Here is a 13,406-nt window from a genome sequence, read left to right as displayed (position 1 = left end):
TGGCCTTGCTTTGGGCTCTTGACTGTGAAGATGTGGTCGGCCTGGGAAGACCCCTCTCCCTCTCCTATTGGGTATCGCTGTTGAATAATTACTGCTATGAAAAATTACCTGCCTGAATTTGCATCCCTTGATAAATTCTTCCATCTACAAAATTCTTCCATCGCCAATCCGGTTCTCCTCGAAAAACAAACAACCTTGGATCCTAAAAAGTACCACGGCAGAACGAACAAGACAAGGTGGCACCTGACCCCTCCCCCCGTCCCTAATTAGCCAGTCAAAATATTTTTCTCTTTTTTCAAATCCAGATTCTTGTAAAAATTCTTCAATAATTATTTTAATCATTATTTATAAAAATAGATCTTCTTTCTCTTTATTTTTTCATTTTTTCTAAATGCATTTTCAAGCAAAGAGACTTTCTCTTTGGCAACAGTGTGTGTGTAGTTTTTTTTTTTTGACGCAACGTGTCATCAGGAGCGCTAGCCCATCCCTTCCCTCGCCCCTTCCCCCTGAATCCCCTGTGAGGACAGACGTGTGTTTTGTTTGCAGTACAAAACCAAAACTATGCTAGAAACATCTTCTGCATTAGAGAAAAGGGATGGCCTCATCCCTGTCAATTCATTGGGGTTCTCTAACAATTTACACCAAAACAAATGAATGAATGATCACCGATTTTTTTTCTTCTTCTTTTTTTAAAAAGAGCCCCCTCCCGTTCTCTTACCAGGGAGGTGTTTTTCTAACGACAGTGGATCCGGATTTAAAAAAGAAAGAAAAAATCCTGAATCGACACCAAGAGAGTTCGATCTAAAGAAGGACATTTTCTTCTTCAAAATAAGGGCGGTCTGGTTTTGCTACTGTTTACAGAGAAAAAAAAAAGAAAAAAGTAAAGACAACCACGAGAACTCAAAAAGATATACAACAGAATCCCTGTACCACTTCCAGGGTCTCCAAATAATGAATATTCTCAATTTGTCATTTTGTAATACTTAGGCAACATTGGCTTATAGGTCCAAAGTTATATTATAAGCCATATCCAGTTCTTTTTTTGTGGGTTTGTTGGTTGGGTGTGTTCCTGTTTTGAGTAGCTGAGTGGGCAGAGGTGGGTTTTTAGTATAAGAGGAGCTGTAAGGAGCTACACAAGTGATGAGAGGGGAGTTCAGGACTTGTGGGTCTTGTTGGTCTTGAAAGACACTTGCAAGACACGGTCACCCAACCGATACCCATTCAGACTGGCGATGGCCATGGCCGCTTCGTCGTAGTTTGTCATGGTGACGAAACCGAACCCCTTGCACTTGTTGGTGTTGAAGTCGCGGATCACCTTGACGTTGTTGACGGCACCGAACGGTCCGAAGAGCTGCCACAGGACGCTCTCGTCCGAGTCCGGGGACAGGTTGTAGACGAAGATGCACCAGCCCGTTCCTGTGTGACCGGGGATATTCATCCCTACTAGACTGGTCATGCTATCGATGGTGATGGGGGAGAACCTGCAGGACAAAAGAGAGAGAGTGAGGAAGATGCGTAAGTCACGCTGCCACTAGCCAAACTTCAAACTGATTCTTCAAGGGTTACGCTAGCAATTTTAGCATTCTATCACTTTGGAGTCTAAATATCTGCTCCTCTTTTTTTCAGGCGGAAGGCAACCGGAGAGGTTTTTGAATGCAGACTGAATAGGCTGCGCTCCGGTGCCGGCTGCGGGGGGCCACGCAAAAGTGTCACGCGCACGGGCGCCAGGATGCAGAGCTCTTCCTGCGCGGATCTATTGGGGAACTAAATTACAGGAACTCTGCACATTAATACCTTCGAAATTCATCAGAGATTTCACATGCAACCGAGTAAATCTGCTCTCATTCTCCTTGTAATCTTTCCATTCTTCCTTTTTTTTTCCCCCTCTCATGATACAGAGATTTGAATGCTCAGTTGATTTCACTTAATTGCCTTTCCGCTTAAAGGAAATTTCCACTTTAAATAAAAGGTAAATTGGATAAAAGGTTCATTTTGTGTGCCACCTCTCAAGGAATGACTATAGGCATTATTGGGTGTGCTTTAATTGAGATTTCCGCTTTGCTGCCGCCGCTGCCGTCGTCTTCGAATCCGAAAGGTTTGGGGAGGGGGATAGGAAGCTGCCAGCGAGCAGAAAATGGAAGCGGTGCTTTTCAGCCAGCTAGCACGGGGGAACAGAGTGTATTCCACCCACACCCTCTGCCGCTCCGCAGTGTGTGACTGTGATCGATAGCATTGCACGGACTACAGGGCCGGCCAATTCCCTGCTTCTTGTTCTGCCAAGAATTACTCAGACGTTTCATCTGCGTTTTAGCCTGTTCGTCCTGGCAGAGTCAATACATCTGTCTCCCTCTTTCGCTTTTGTGTCCTGTCGCTTGCGTCTCATTATGTTAATGAAGGGTATAATGGTAAGTCGGCTCACTTTGCACCGTGTGACAAGCAACCATCTCATGACTTCAATTACGCCGTTATTTCTGTGTAAATAATGAATCCGGTGCCATTATTCATCGAATATAGCTTCATGGTAATTTGGATGCCAGTCATCTGTGGGCAAGCGGGTGAGGGTTGGACTAGCGTATTGCTGACACAAAGGTGTCTGGTGACTACTAGGGCAGGGCCGAGAGCTGTCTGTTGGTCGAACTAAGACGAACAGTTGGACGAGGAGTTGCATAGCAACAAGCGACTGACCTAGAGCCATCCCACCCTTCCAAGCTGCCCACCTTCACCTAGTGATGCTCACTTCTTCAGACTGGGCTTTGTTCGTTAATTACCTTCTACAGCAAGCTATGTGAGCACGACGCCTCCCCTAAATTTTCCCTCTCTCGAGGCAGACGGGCTTATTTGACAGCTGATCGCACCGAGTGTAAATAAAAAGGAATCTTTCGTCTCGTCATTTGTTTTGAACAGTGCTGTTGTCTCTTTTGCATATCCTGTTTTATTGTTGCACTTCCTGTTACTTGTCAGATTTTCTTTTTTAAAAGCATGTTTTCTTTTTTATAACAATCGTTAGAATGATTCATTCTGATCAGCCAGCGCTGAAACACAACAGACTTTTCTAGAAAAAGAAGAAATCTAGTAAATACGGAGCCTTTAGTCTTTACAGAGAGCTATCTTTAAAAAAAAGAAAGAAAGAAAGAAACTTGCACAATGCACAACCTTTCATGCCACTCCCTCCATCTTAGCCTTAAGTCTTTGGTGTTCGAGGGACATCAAAGTGTTTCAATAGATACTAAAATATGCAACAAAATGTCATAAGCACTAAAACATGTTCAAAAGAAGCCTTTTCACTACATCCACAGCAGCACAAAGCAAAAAGAACATGAGCAAACCCAACTGATCAGAGGCTCCTAAACCTGCAGTGAAACACTACATTTCCTGCAGGGATCCAGGTGAGCTGTCACCCCCTCCGTCTCGCTCTAGACCAGCTCAATCCAACAATTAAAACAAAGAAGAAAGACGAAAAATATAAGAGCCTTCTATCTCTCATGCCTTTTAGCTGTTAGACTTAATGCATTGGGAATATACATAATTTTGTCCAATTGTTGGCAGTGTGTAACCCTGAGCTGGACGGAGGTACGGCTTCAGCCCCTGAATCCTTTGGAAGCCACGCCTCAAAACAGGAGCTACACACAATAAAACACAAAATACCAAAACGGAACTCATAAAAAATTCATGATCAAACACTACAAATTATAAAAGATACTTACACTTACTTTTAAGGGCTACTGACTGGTAGATTGAAATCAAAAATAAAAAGGAGGTAAAGCAAAAGAACTAAAGGGAAAGGAAAAACCTTGAACTGAACTGAATGCATGTGATTTTCAAAAAGAAGGGAAAAAACAGGATAGAAATCATACTGTCAACATGGACATCTGGCATTCGGTGAAGTTTTAATTACCTCTTAACGCCATAGGCCATATTAAGCAAATTGTCCAGCCTGTAAAGAGAAGGAGGGTTCTGGGGTTAATGCCAGGCAGATGGTTGACTCACTCAGTGGAACTAATGCTACATCCCTGCCTCACTGAAGGAAGACGCCCATCTAGCGATGGGCCATTACACTGTGCTGCCCCATCAGGCATCTCACAGAGTCAATCATACATCCAAAGAGCAGCAGACTTGCAGCAGCACTAATGCTAACAGGAGGCCACTTGAATGCCCACCCTTTTAGGAGTGCTGTTTAGTTTAACAGTGCTGCAGTCCTGAAATATTAGTCACTACATCATTTATTTGTATTGTATACTGCATCATAACGTATAAAAAATGTCATAGGTTGAATTGCATGCACTAATTAAGAACAATGAAGATTTTTTTTTTTTAACAATGTGGGGAGGAGGGGAGCTGAATTATAATAAATGATTTTTTAATGTACTGCCATTTATTTGTGTGGGTATATTTTGTAATATGATATGATATGATATGATATGAACTTAATGCTTTGGGAATATATCTAATTTTGTTTTGTTTTGTTGGCAGCAAATAATCAGGAGCTGGACTGAGGTACAGCTTCAGCCCCTGAATCCTGTGGAAGCCACACCTCAAAAACAGGAGTGTAAATTTATTCAGGTAAATTGGGCCATATGTTATTGTTTTCATTTCACTCACTCACTAACTCTCTCTCTCTCTCTCTCTCTCTCTCTCTCTCTCTCTCTCTCTCTCTCTCTCTCTCTCTCTCTCTCTCTCTCACACACACACACACACGTTGGGTTTTCATGTTTTATAGGGACATACATTTTCCAAAAAACATCACTTTGTATGATTTGTATGCTGTTTTCCTCATTAGGACTAAAACAATATGGGATGGGGGTTAATTATAATGATAATATTTTTTTCTAATTATATATTATGTTTAATTATATATTACAATTAAACATAATTGTAATATAGAAATTTGTACTTTTCTAAATATGTTTTTAATGACTTTTTTCATTGAAAAGAATGTCTATATTTTGATTCTATATTGCAATGCTGTAATGTATTCTTATGGTGACATTTAAAGAATGATTTAGAGGAATATGACCAAATTGAAAACAAAACTCAAAAGAGAAATAAATCAATCAATCATACAAACAGATATTATACAGATAATATAAAATGATATATTAAAAATGAATCTTAGTATCAAAACACGTGCAGATAATATGCTAGTGTTATGGATGAAATTGGTCTGGGGCCATCTTTCAGCTATCTGAAAACTTTAATATAAAATGACATTTCAATGAAGTTGGAGGCAGGATGTAATGCCGCATTAACTGGGAGTGCCCTTTCTTCCTCTTGCTGTCACTTTCTTTTGCGGTCTCTCTATTAGCCCCAGTGACCCACCGGGCCGGTATATTACGTTTTCCTTCCCTGTCAGTCATTCTCATTTTGGGCTCCTGTCTGTTTGCCTACTCTGCGACCTCCGTCCCTCACTCGGCTCGGCCCTGTCTCATTTCCTATTAAAGTTGTAGCAAGATGGCTGGCAAGGCTAATTACTGCTTTCTCACATTTCAAACTGAAGTTCTTCAGACAAACACACACGTACACATGCTCCCCCTCCTTCTCCGTGGTGGGTCAACAGTTGGTGACTCTGCCTTCTGTGAACTTGGAGAAAAAAACGCAGCCAAACTAAAGGGAGGACATTCAGGGTATCAAGTCATTAAGATGCCAATTAGCCAATTAGGGAGGCAGGTTGCTTTGTGGGTAAATGAGTTAATTGGAGAGAGAGGGCTCTGAGGTGCAAGAGCAGGCGATGTGTTAGATATATGCAAGAGTGTCTCAACCCGGCTCGGTCCGTCCTACAGCTTTTCACACTTCCTCTCCAAACACACACACAACACAATGAAGCCTTTGTAAGGCCGACTAATACATGCAAATGGGACTCATCCTTTTCAGATCTCTTCAATAATAAGTGCTTGTGATGTATAAAGAATTAATCTCTGATTTCTGTCATCAGTATTGCTGTGCAGTGCTAATTGCTTGATGAGTCCTGTTTGTCTAAACAAAAGATCTCTTGCTTTATAGCAAACATCACACTGACAGTTCGTGCATCTAGAGGAGATAGGCTGTAACTCATACAGAGTATTTTATATTTGTGATCAAATTTAATTATTAAATGTTTTCAATGGTTCTCATGAGCTGCACACTTCATCTTCCATTCATATGATTGTGAACATGCGTGAACGTAAAAGTTTGGTATTTAACTTTTGGTGAACTCTGACCTGCAAATTTGTATAGTGAAAAGGTGTCTGACCAAAAGAAGCTATAAACGTCTCAAATTAAAAAACCTTTTCACTTACTATAAATAACACCACAGACACAGTTTAATCACCATGGGAAAATCTCAGATTAAAACTGGGAGTTGTGAAAAATATGATACCACACCGGTGGTGTTTTGCCATATGAGAAGTTTATCTATGTATCATCTTTTTACTATTTTAATTCATTTTATAACTGTATCATTATCTCTTTTAATTTTCCTTGCTTTTATTTTGTGATTATTTTAATTCCTTTCTGTAAAGCACTTTGAATTGGCATAGTGTATGAAATGTGCTATATAAATAAACTTGCCTTGCCTTACTATAAAAAATACGGTCCCACTTTATATTAAGTGGCGTTAAGTACTATGTACTTACATAAAAAAATAAGTACAATGTACTTATTGTGTTCATGGTGTATTGTAAAACATTTTTGCTGCTATTGAGGTGTGATACGGGTAAGGTTAGGGACAGGTGTGGTGGATTGGGTAGGTTTAAGGGTGAGTTAAGGTGTAAGGGAAGGGTCAACTGTGTAATTACAAATGTAATTATATAAATTAATTACAGCTGTAATTACATGCAGGAATTTTTTAAATGTAAGTACAATGTAAAAACATGTAGTTACACAATAAGTACATTGTATCAAATTATTAATTTCAATGTAAGTACATAGTACTTAAAGCCACTTAATATAAAGTGGGACCAAAAATACTAATGTATGTAATAATAACAGTAATCTATACATAATTACATGCAACTAACCCTAAACCAAACCCTATTCCTAACCCTACCCTATAATAAGTACATGTAGTTAATTAAAATTACACTGTAACAAGGACACCCTAAAAATAAAGTGTAACCAAGAAATCTTTTGTAGCATTATAAATGTCTTTACTGTAACTTTTGATTAATTGAATGCATCCCTGCTGGAAAAAAACCTACTGACATGTGTATATAATAATCCTTTAAATAATCTATTCTTTTTTTCTAGTACAGGAGCCCTGAAACATGACATCAAATCCTGTTGCCCATATTCAAACTAAGTTTACATGTTTAGTCTAGTGTGATGCACCTATAAACAGTGGTTCCAAAACACATGTTGTAGATTGCATTGAAAAAAAATAGTTTATGTAACCATATACTATAGCTTACGACCTAGATATGCGTCAATCTGCTTCTATTTTTGGAAAAATAAAAAAAAATTGTCCTAAAAGCACCAATTAGCTAAATGGCTAAAGCTAACGCTATTGATACTACATTCAGTGTCAGCTTGATTGTGAGTTAATATCCACTGCTTTTAAGCTGTAAACTTTCACTGCAAGATGGCCTCATCTGTTTTGGCAGGCTTCGCCAGCTCGAAGCTCATAAGACGTGACTCATAGTTAATGTGAATTAGCCTCTGAGGAAAGGAGATCTTAAGCAAAGACCTAGCAAGTCAACGGCTGGATCAAAAGGTGTTGTTATTGTTGCCTGTGACTAACTATATGTGTAGTGAGGAGGTACGGCAGAGAAAATTTACTTCACATCGCCTTTAAAAAGGTTGAGAAGCGCTGCCCAAAGCTGTAAAGGTGTTAGCTGCCAGAGTGAAGTTATTGCTGGCCTGCTGAAGTGAAATGAAAGGAACAGATGTGAAATGAAAGAAGGGGAGGATGGCAGATGAGAAAAAGAAATCAGAGGGACATTGTGAATGACAGAACCCCACTGTCTCTTATCAGTCCTTTGCTTCTGTTTCTTTTCTGAATTTCATTTTGTTTCTGCAGATTTTTTGGAGCAGCTATTCCTTGGTGGTGACGTGACACATTCAACTTCAGCTCTACAGGTAACAGTTTCATAATCCAGACACCTATTTTGCTTTTCTGTTCCACCAATTTTGAAAGAAAGTTACGAAAGAACCAGATTGTTATTGCAGTCTGACTGTATTTACCTGAACCTCTGCGCTTGGTGGTGGAGGGGTCCTGGGTAGCGCCGGTTGGGGGATTGGTACAGCTGCGACAGTAACGCCTGGCTGGTCTTCTGGCTGGGGTTGTTGGCAAACTTCACCGTAATGGGCTCGGCGGCACCTGAAGGCTTCTGTCCATTCAGACCCTTGATGGCTTCCTCCGCTTCTATCCTCTTATCAAAGCGAATAAAGCCCACACCCCGCGAGCCACCTGTGGGGCCAGCACACCAGAAACAACACACCATACATTTACTGGCTTTATCCGGCCTGCAACAGTAACATAGACCTTGTAAATCTAGATTTTTTCATAAAAAAAATAAAATAAAAAAAATGGATGTACATTTATAACACTATACCTTGTTATATTATCTAAACTACAGAAAACTAGTTAATACTGATGTGACAGTGTTTCTAATACAATGGCAGAAGGAGTGATGGCAAATTTGACCTCTCTCTCTTCTGACCAGTGTAATCAATCTCTATCCTCTTTTGGAAAGTTCTAAAAAGTTCATCATTGATGTTTTCTTTTGCTACTGGAACAAATAGGAATGCAGAAATTAAATTGTTCTTTATAGTTCCGTTAATCACAATAGAAGTTTATCCAACTATGACGACTTCCGCTTCTGAGAACCCCGGAAATGTGACATACACAAATGCACACCTTAGTTCAGAATGATTCATTTCTATATTTAGATATTGTCATTTGTCGACGGCGAATCATTTTCAGAGATATGCAGCCTGTGTGACGGATCCTATTGCTGGTGTCACATTATGCAAATGAGGCGAGATGGAACAGGGAGATTCTATTGGCCGGCCAGCATTCCAGTGCTGTCAGGCAGACGTGTAATTTGTTTTCTTTTCTTCATGAGAGGATGACGATATTGTGTGGAGAGACTGTCGCCCGCTGGTGTGGAAATTGAGCGTGTGTGTGCGACGGCCTCACGCTGTGTGGTTTGCGCCAGCTGACGGCGCCACGCCGCCTCATGGTATGCAGCTTGTCCGCGACATTTCCATGGTTTCCAAGGCGATGGTTTTGACCGCTACCTGAAAGTAACATTTAAAAGAGCCTGGCTTACTGGGAGGTCTTTTGTTGGGTTGGTTTTTAATGAGACGATCCTTCTGCTCTGGGGAGGTGCGTGTGGAGACGACTTGCCAAGAGGGCAATTTGCATAATACAACGAACGCGTATTTGTGTGTGTCTGCGCTCTGCTTTCTATATTGTCAGTTCGTTCTCCTCTCACTCTCTCAGCTGTCATCCGCTAGTATTGATGTTTTCTGTTGGGCTGCCTGATTGTCTATTCAAATCAGTGTCTTTTGATACGTTCCATTCTGCAAACAAATATTTGCACACAATCTTTTCAATGCAGTGAGCTTTCATTCAGACTGCGGCTGCATTACTCTCTTTCCCTCGCAGCATGAGTCATTCCTGACAGCTTTTCACTTTCCCCTTTCCCTTCCAAAAACGTACTCTCTTTAATTAGACCGTCAGAAGTAAAGGCTCGAGGAAGGAAAAGCATGCATTATTCCAGAGAGTTTAGGTTGCACGGTTAGCTTCGTGCTCACCGTGGAGTGATGTTGAGGTCAAAGCAGAATCCTTCGAAAGTGGAGCAGACAGAGGAATGGGAATGACACCTCCTCTCTCTGTTCCTCTCTCTGTCTAGAAGATATTTGACATGCAACAGCTCAAGTATCTAAAAATACAAGAGATTACACATTCCGTTTCATAACATTTTTATCCAAAACTAGACGACTTTTTGTTTCTGTCTGTCAGTTTAATTGTGCAGGAATGAACTGATGGATCTGACATAAACTATTTGCTATCCGTGCTTTTGCTTGTTTAGATTGTACACAAACACCGTCTGAGACCGAAAATGGGGAGAGGGAGGCATCAAGACATCCTGTCTATACTATATTGCCTTAAATGCTTTTGAAGGCAGCAGAGATTTATCTTTTGCATATCTCATAATGCACGGTTGGTGGAATAAATAAAAACGACAGTTTTTTTCAGCATACAGTATGCCTACTTTTCTTCTTAGAAATAAGTATTGTGGTCACTAAATACTTGCTTTAAAGCTCTCTTGAATTTGTTTTTAGCTCATTAGATGTGATGTTATGGTGACTTGGTGAAATCGTCATACACGAATCACTGCCTGTCATTGCCATACACAAAACCAGAGGTAAAAGGTCAAGCCCTTCCAGACCTATTATATGGCTATATTTGGAAAATCATTCAAGCATACTACTTTATTTCTATTCTTTATATACTATGCACACAGTATGTCAATTTTCTGTGTGCTTGGAATACCCTAATGATTTATCAAAATATGCAGTACAGTGCATGGAGTACTGTATCCCACAATGCAATGCTGTCTTGACTTCCATTGCATTGCGATGAATGATCCAGAAGTAATTAAAGAAAATATAATTTCTATACAAAATTTCATAAAAAATGGCAAGTAACTATTTTCATTTCCATGCTGGACACCAATCACACACAATGTAATGAGGTTATGCAACAACAAAGTACCATGTTGGAATGTTTATCATTAAATCATGCCTACTATTTCACATAAACTTTAAAAACAAATATTTATAAACAAAAGATTTTCTTATAGAAATTGTAATTAATTTCATTATATTAATTCATTATATTTAATAAAATAACTTTAATGGGCAAGCACCCTATTCATCCACCACGAATACTTCTTTTCCCAGAATACATTACACATTTAGAATGTATTTCAGTTGCAATTCATGCAATTCTTCCTGTTATTCCAATTACATTTTCTGATGTGGCACATTCAATTTAAATTCCAACTCATTAATTGAAAGGGAGCCATTTCTTAAATTCAGAATTTTGTACAACTCTGCGTAACATTATGAATGATGGGAATGATGGCTATTAAACAGCAAATTAATGTTGTAAATGTAATGTTGTCCCTTTGTCCTCTGTCTGTTTTGTATCATACCTTAAAAAACAGTGTAGGGCCGTAGGGCAGGTAATCTGTAGTATGATTCAATCCAGAGGGTTTCAGCATTGTGCTCTAACACAACTATAATGAAATCGTGATGGGATCTCAGTTTCCTCGGGTAGAAATAGTGCTGACCAATGTCATTCAGGCTGCAAACAGCTGACGATCTATCAGATGCCTGCAGAATCGCTAAAATTGCGGTTCCAGAAAATAAAATAGCAATTTAACAGTTAAAAAATGCAAATGGGAGCCTTAATGTTGACTGTGCTTTACTTTTTTCTTTTTCTCTCGCTTCTCTGACATTACCATAATGAGCCTGCAGCCGTTTCTATAACAGGCTGCCTAAACAAAGCGAGCGGCCGGGCTAAAACCGGAGACACTGGCACTGCTAGCTCCTTTTTAGCGCTTATCATGAACCGAACAGAGTTACAGCTACAATGTGCCGGTTAACAGCACTATTCTACCCAGTAATCAGTCCTACCTTACGTAACTTTCTACCTGTACTTATCTCAGCTCAGCACACATGAAGCCGGAGAATGCTGAGTTTAATAATAACCGTGACACAGAGCGAGCGCACAAGAAACAGTGGCAGGAGACCGCTATAGCCGGCCTGACAAAGCGCTTTCCACTGCACGCCCACTGTTCTGGTCCTCGACACTTACTGCGTACAGGAGAGAGAGAGAGAGTCCTCTGGGGAAAAAGAGAAAGCTCAGAAAAGCTTGGCTGTTAATGAAAGCCTTCTCTCCTCTGTCTGAACATAAGCACCTCTCCGTTGTCTCTCAATCTTTCACTTTTAAGTGGCTGTGCCAACTGTATGGAACATTTATTAAACTAGTGCGCTAAATATATTATGAGGAAAAAAAGCGTACACCTCTTCGCCGTAGCCTCTGCCTAATCAGAGAAAGGAGAGCAGCATCCTCGTTTTATGTAACTTTTAGATGCTGCCGCTACAGATGGTGTTTGAAAAGGCTCAGTAAAGGAAGTCTTTGAAGACTCTCTCAGCACTTTGCCTGTTTCTGCCGGCTCACGGCTATAAATCCATCTGTTTGTCCTTGTGTGTTTAGAGGCCAAGGCAGCGGTGTCATGGCATGCTTTGCGATGTCTGGTGGAGCATCTCAATTCATTGTATACATCACAGATCCTTTGTGTTCTACAGGCCTTGATTTGGAAATTCGTCGTGCAACATTGGCTCAAATGCACATGGACGTCGTGCTTCTAACCGTTCCTTACATCATGCTATAGCTAATGGAATTCAAGTCATGGCAAAATATCAATGAGCGTGAAAAGAAAAGGAGACAGAAGAGGAGAAAGCGTAGCATTTTAAAAGAGGGATTTCCACAAGTAGCTCAGTCAAGGCAGTCGCTTTTCACTTAAGAGGCGCAGCTTGTAGGAGCCGCCGTTTTGGATCAATTGTATTTGCTCTCATTGATGGGACATGTATTGACTGCAAGGCTCTGCGGAGCCCCTCTGAATATTTGACTATTGATCAAAAATCCAAACCTATCATACTTCACTTAGGTTACATGCTATGTGTAAGTACTCATGGCATGGATTCAGTCAAATGCTCTGAAGCTTTTTCAAATCCCTGTAATTTAGTCACGTTTTACCAATAAACTGAACACAAACAGACACACCCTAGGGAACAAGTTATATAAACAAGACATGTGGGAAGAGGACTTCCACAGCAATACATTATCCTCTCTGTGAGGGTGAGCAGAGAAAATACTTTCCTAATTGTTACCAAGAAACATTTGACAAGGATGTATGATGTATTATTATTTCAGAAAGGCAAAGCCACTGTTAGTTTACCATGCCATATGTGTTTGTTTTTATTAATGACTTTCTGTGTTAATTTTTCTTGATACTGAGAGGAATATGACAGAATTAGATTTGCCTTAAAAAGCATGTGGCAGATGTTGATTTGATTTTTGAAAATGTGTGTGTGCATGAACAATCTTTATTGACATTATGCTAGCTTTTATGCATGTATATTTATTATATATTACACATATATATAATATACATGTGTATATATCCCAAAGCGTAAGTAGGCACAACAGTAACAATTCTTGGTTTATTTCAAGTCGGACAAAACCAAAAGTAAAGCGTTTCAGTCATAATTGAGTCATTAATTCAATAACTGGCATGACTTAATTTAGTTTTAGAGTAGTTTTTGACTACGCTGTGATTCATTTTAGATGCATTTCAAATAATTGTCTCATAAGATTCATTCATTCGTCATGCTGTAAATGCGTGGTTTGAGAA

At 39.8% G+C, this 13,406-nt stretch overlaps 1 protein-coding gene across 1 annotated transcript in view; it reads right to left on the bottom strand.

The window, feature by feature from the left end:
* Nucleotides 1-387: 387 nt before the first annotated feature.
* Nucleotides 388-13,406, bottom strand: part of elavl4 (ELAV like neuron-specific RNA binding protein 4) — a 74,206-nt gene continuing 61,187 nt past the window's right edge. Inside the window, exons 6-8 of the mRNA XM_081348269.1 lie at nucleotides 8,155-8,380; nucleotides 3,896-3,934; nucleotides 388-1,481 (exon numbers count right to left, since the gene is read on the bottom strand). Coding sequence (XP_081204395.1) covers nucleotides 1,154-1,481; nucleotides 3,896-3,934; nucleotides 8,155-8,380 — 593 coding nt within the window. The 3' untranslated portion in view covers nucleotides 388-1,153. The remainder of the gene's footprint in view (nucleotides 1,482-3,895; nucleotides 3,935-8,154; nucleotides 8,381-13,406) is intronic.

The sequence above is a fragment of the Scardinius erythrophthalmus genome (genome assembly GCF_964197995.2).
Source record: "Scardinius erythrophthalmus genome assembly, chromosome: 20".
Lineage (NCBI taxonomy): Eukaryota > Metazoa > Chordata > Actinopteri > Cypriniformes > Leuciscidae > Scardinius > Scardinius erythrophthalmus.
Note: the sequence above shows the minus strand (reverse complement) of the source record. Positions and strands in the feature narration are given on the sequence as shown.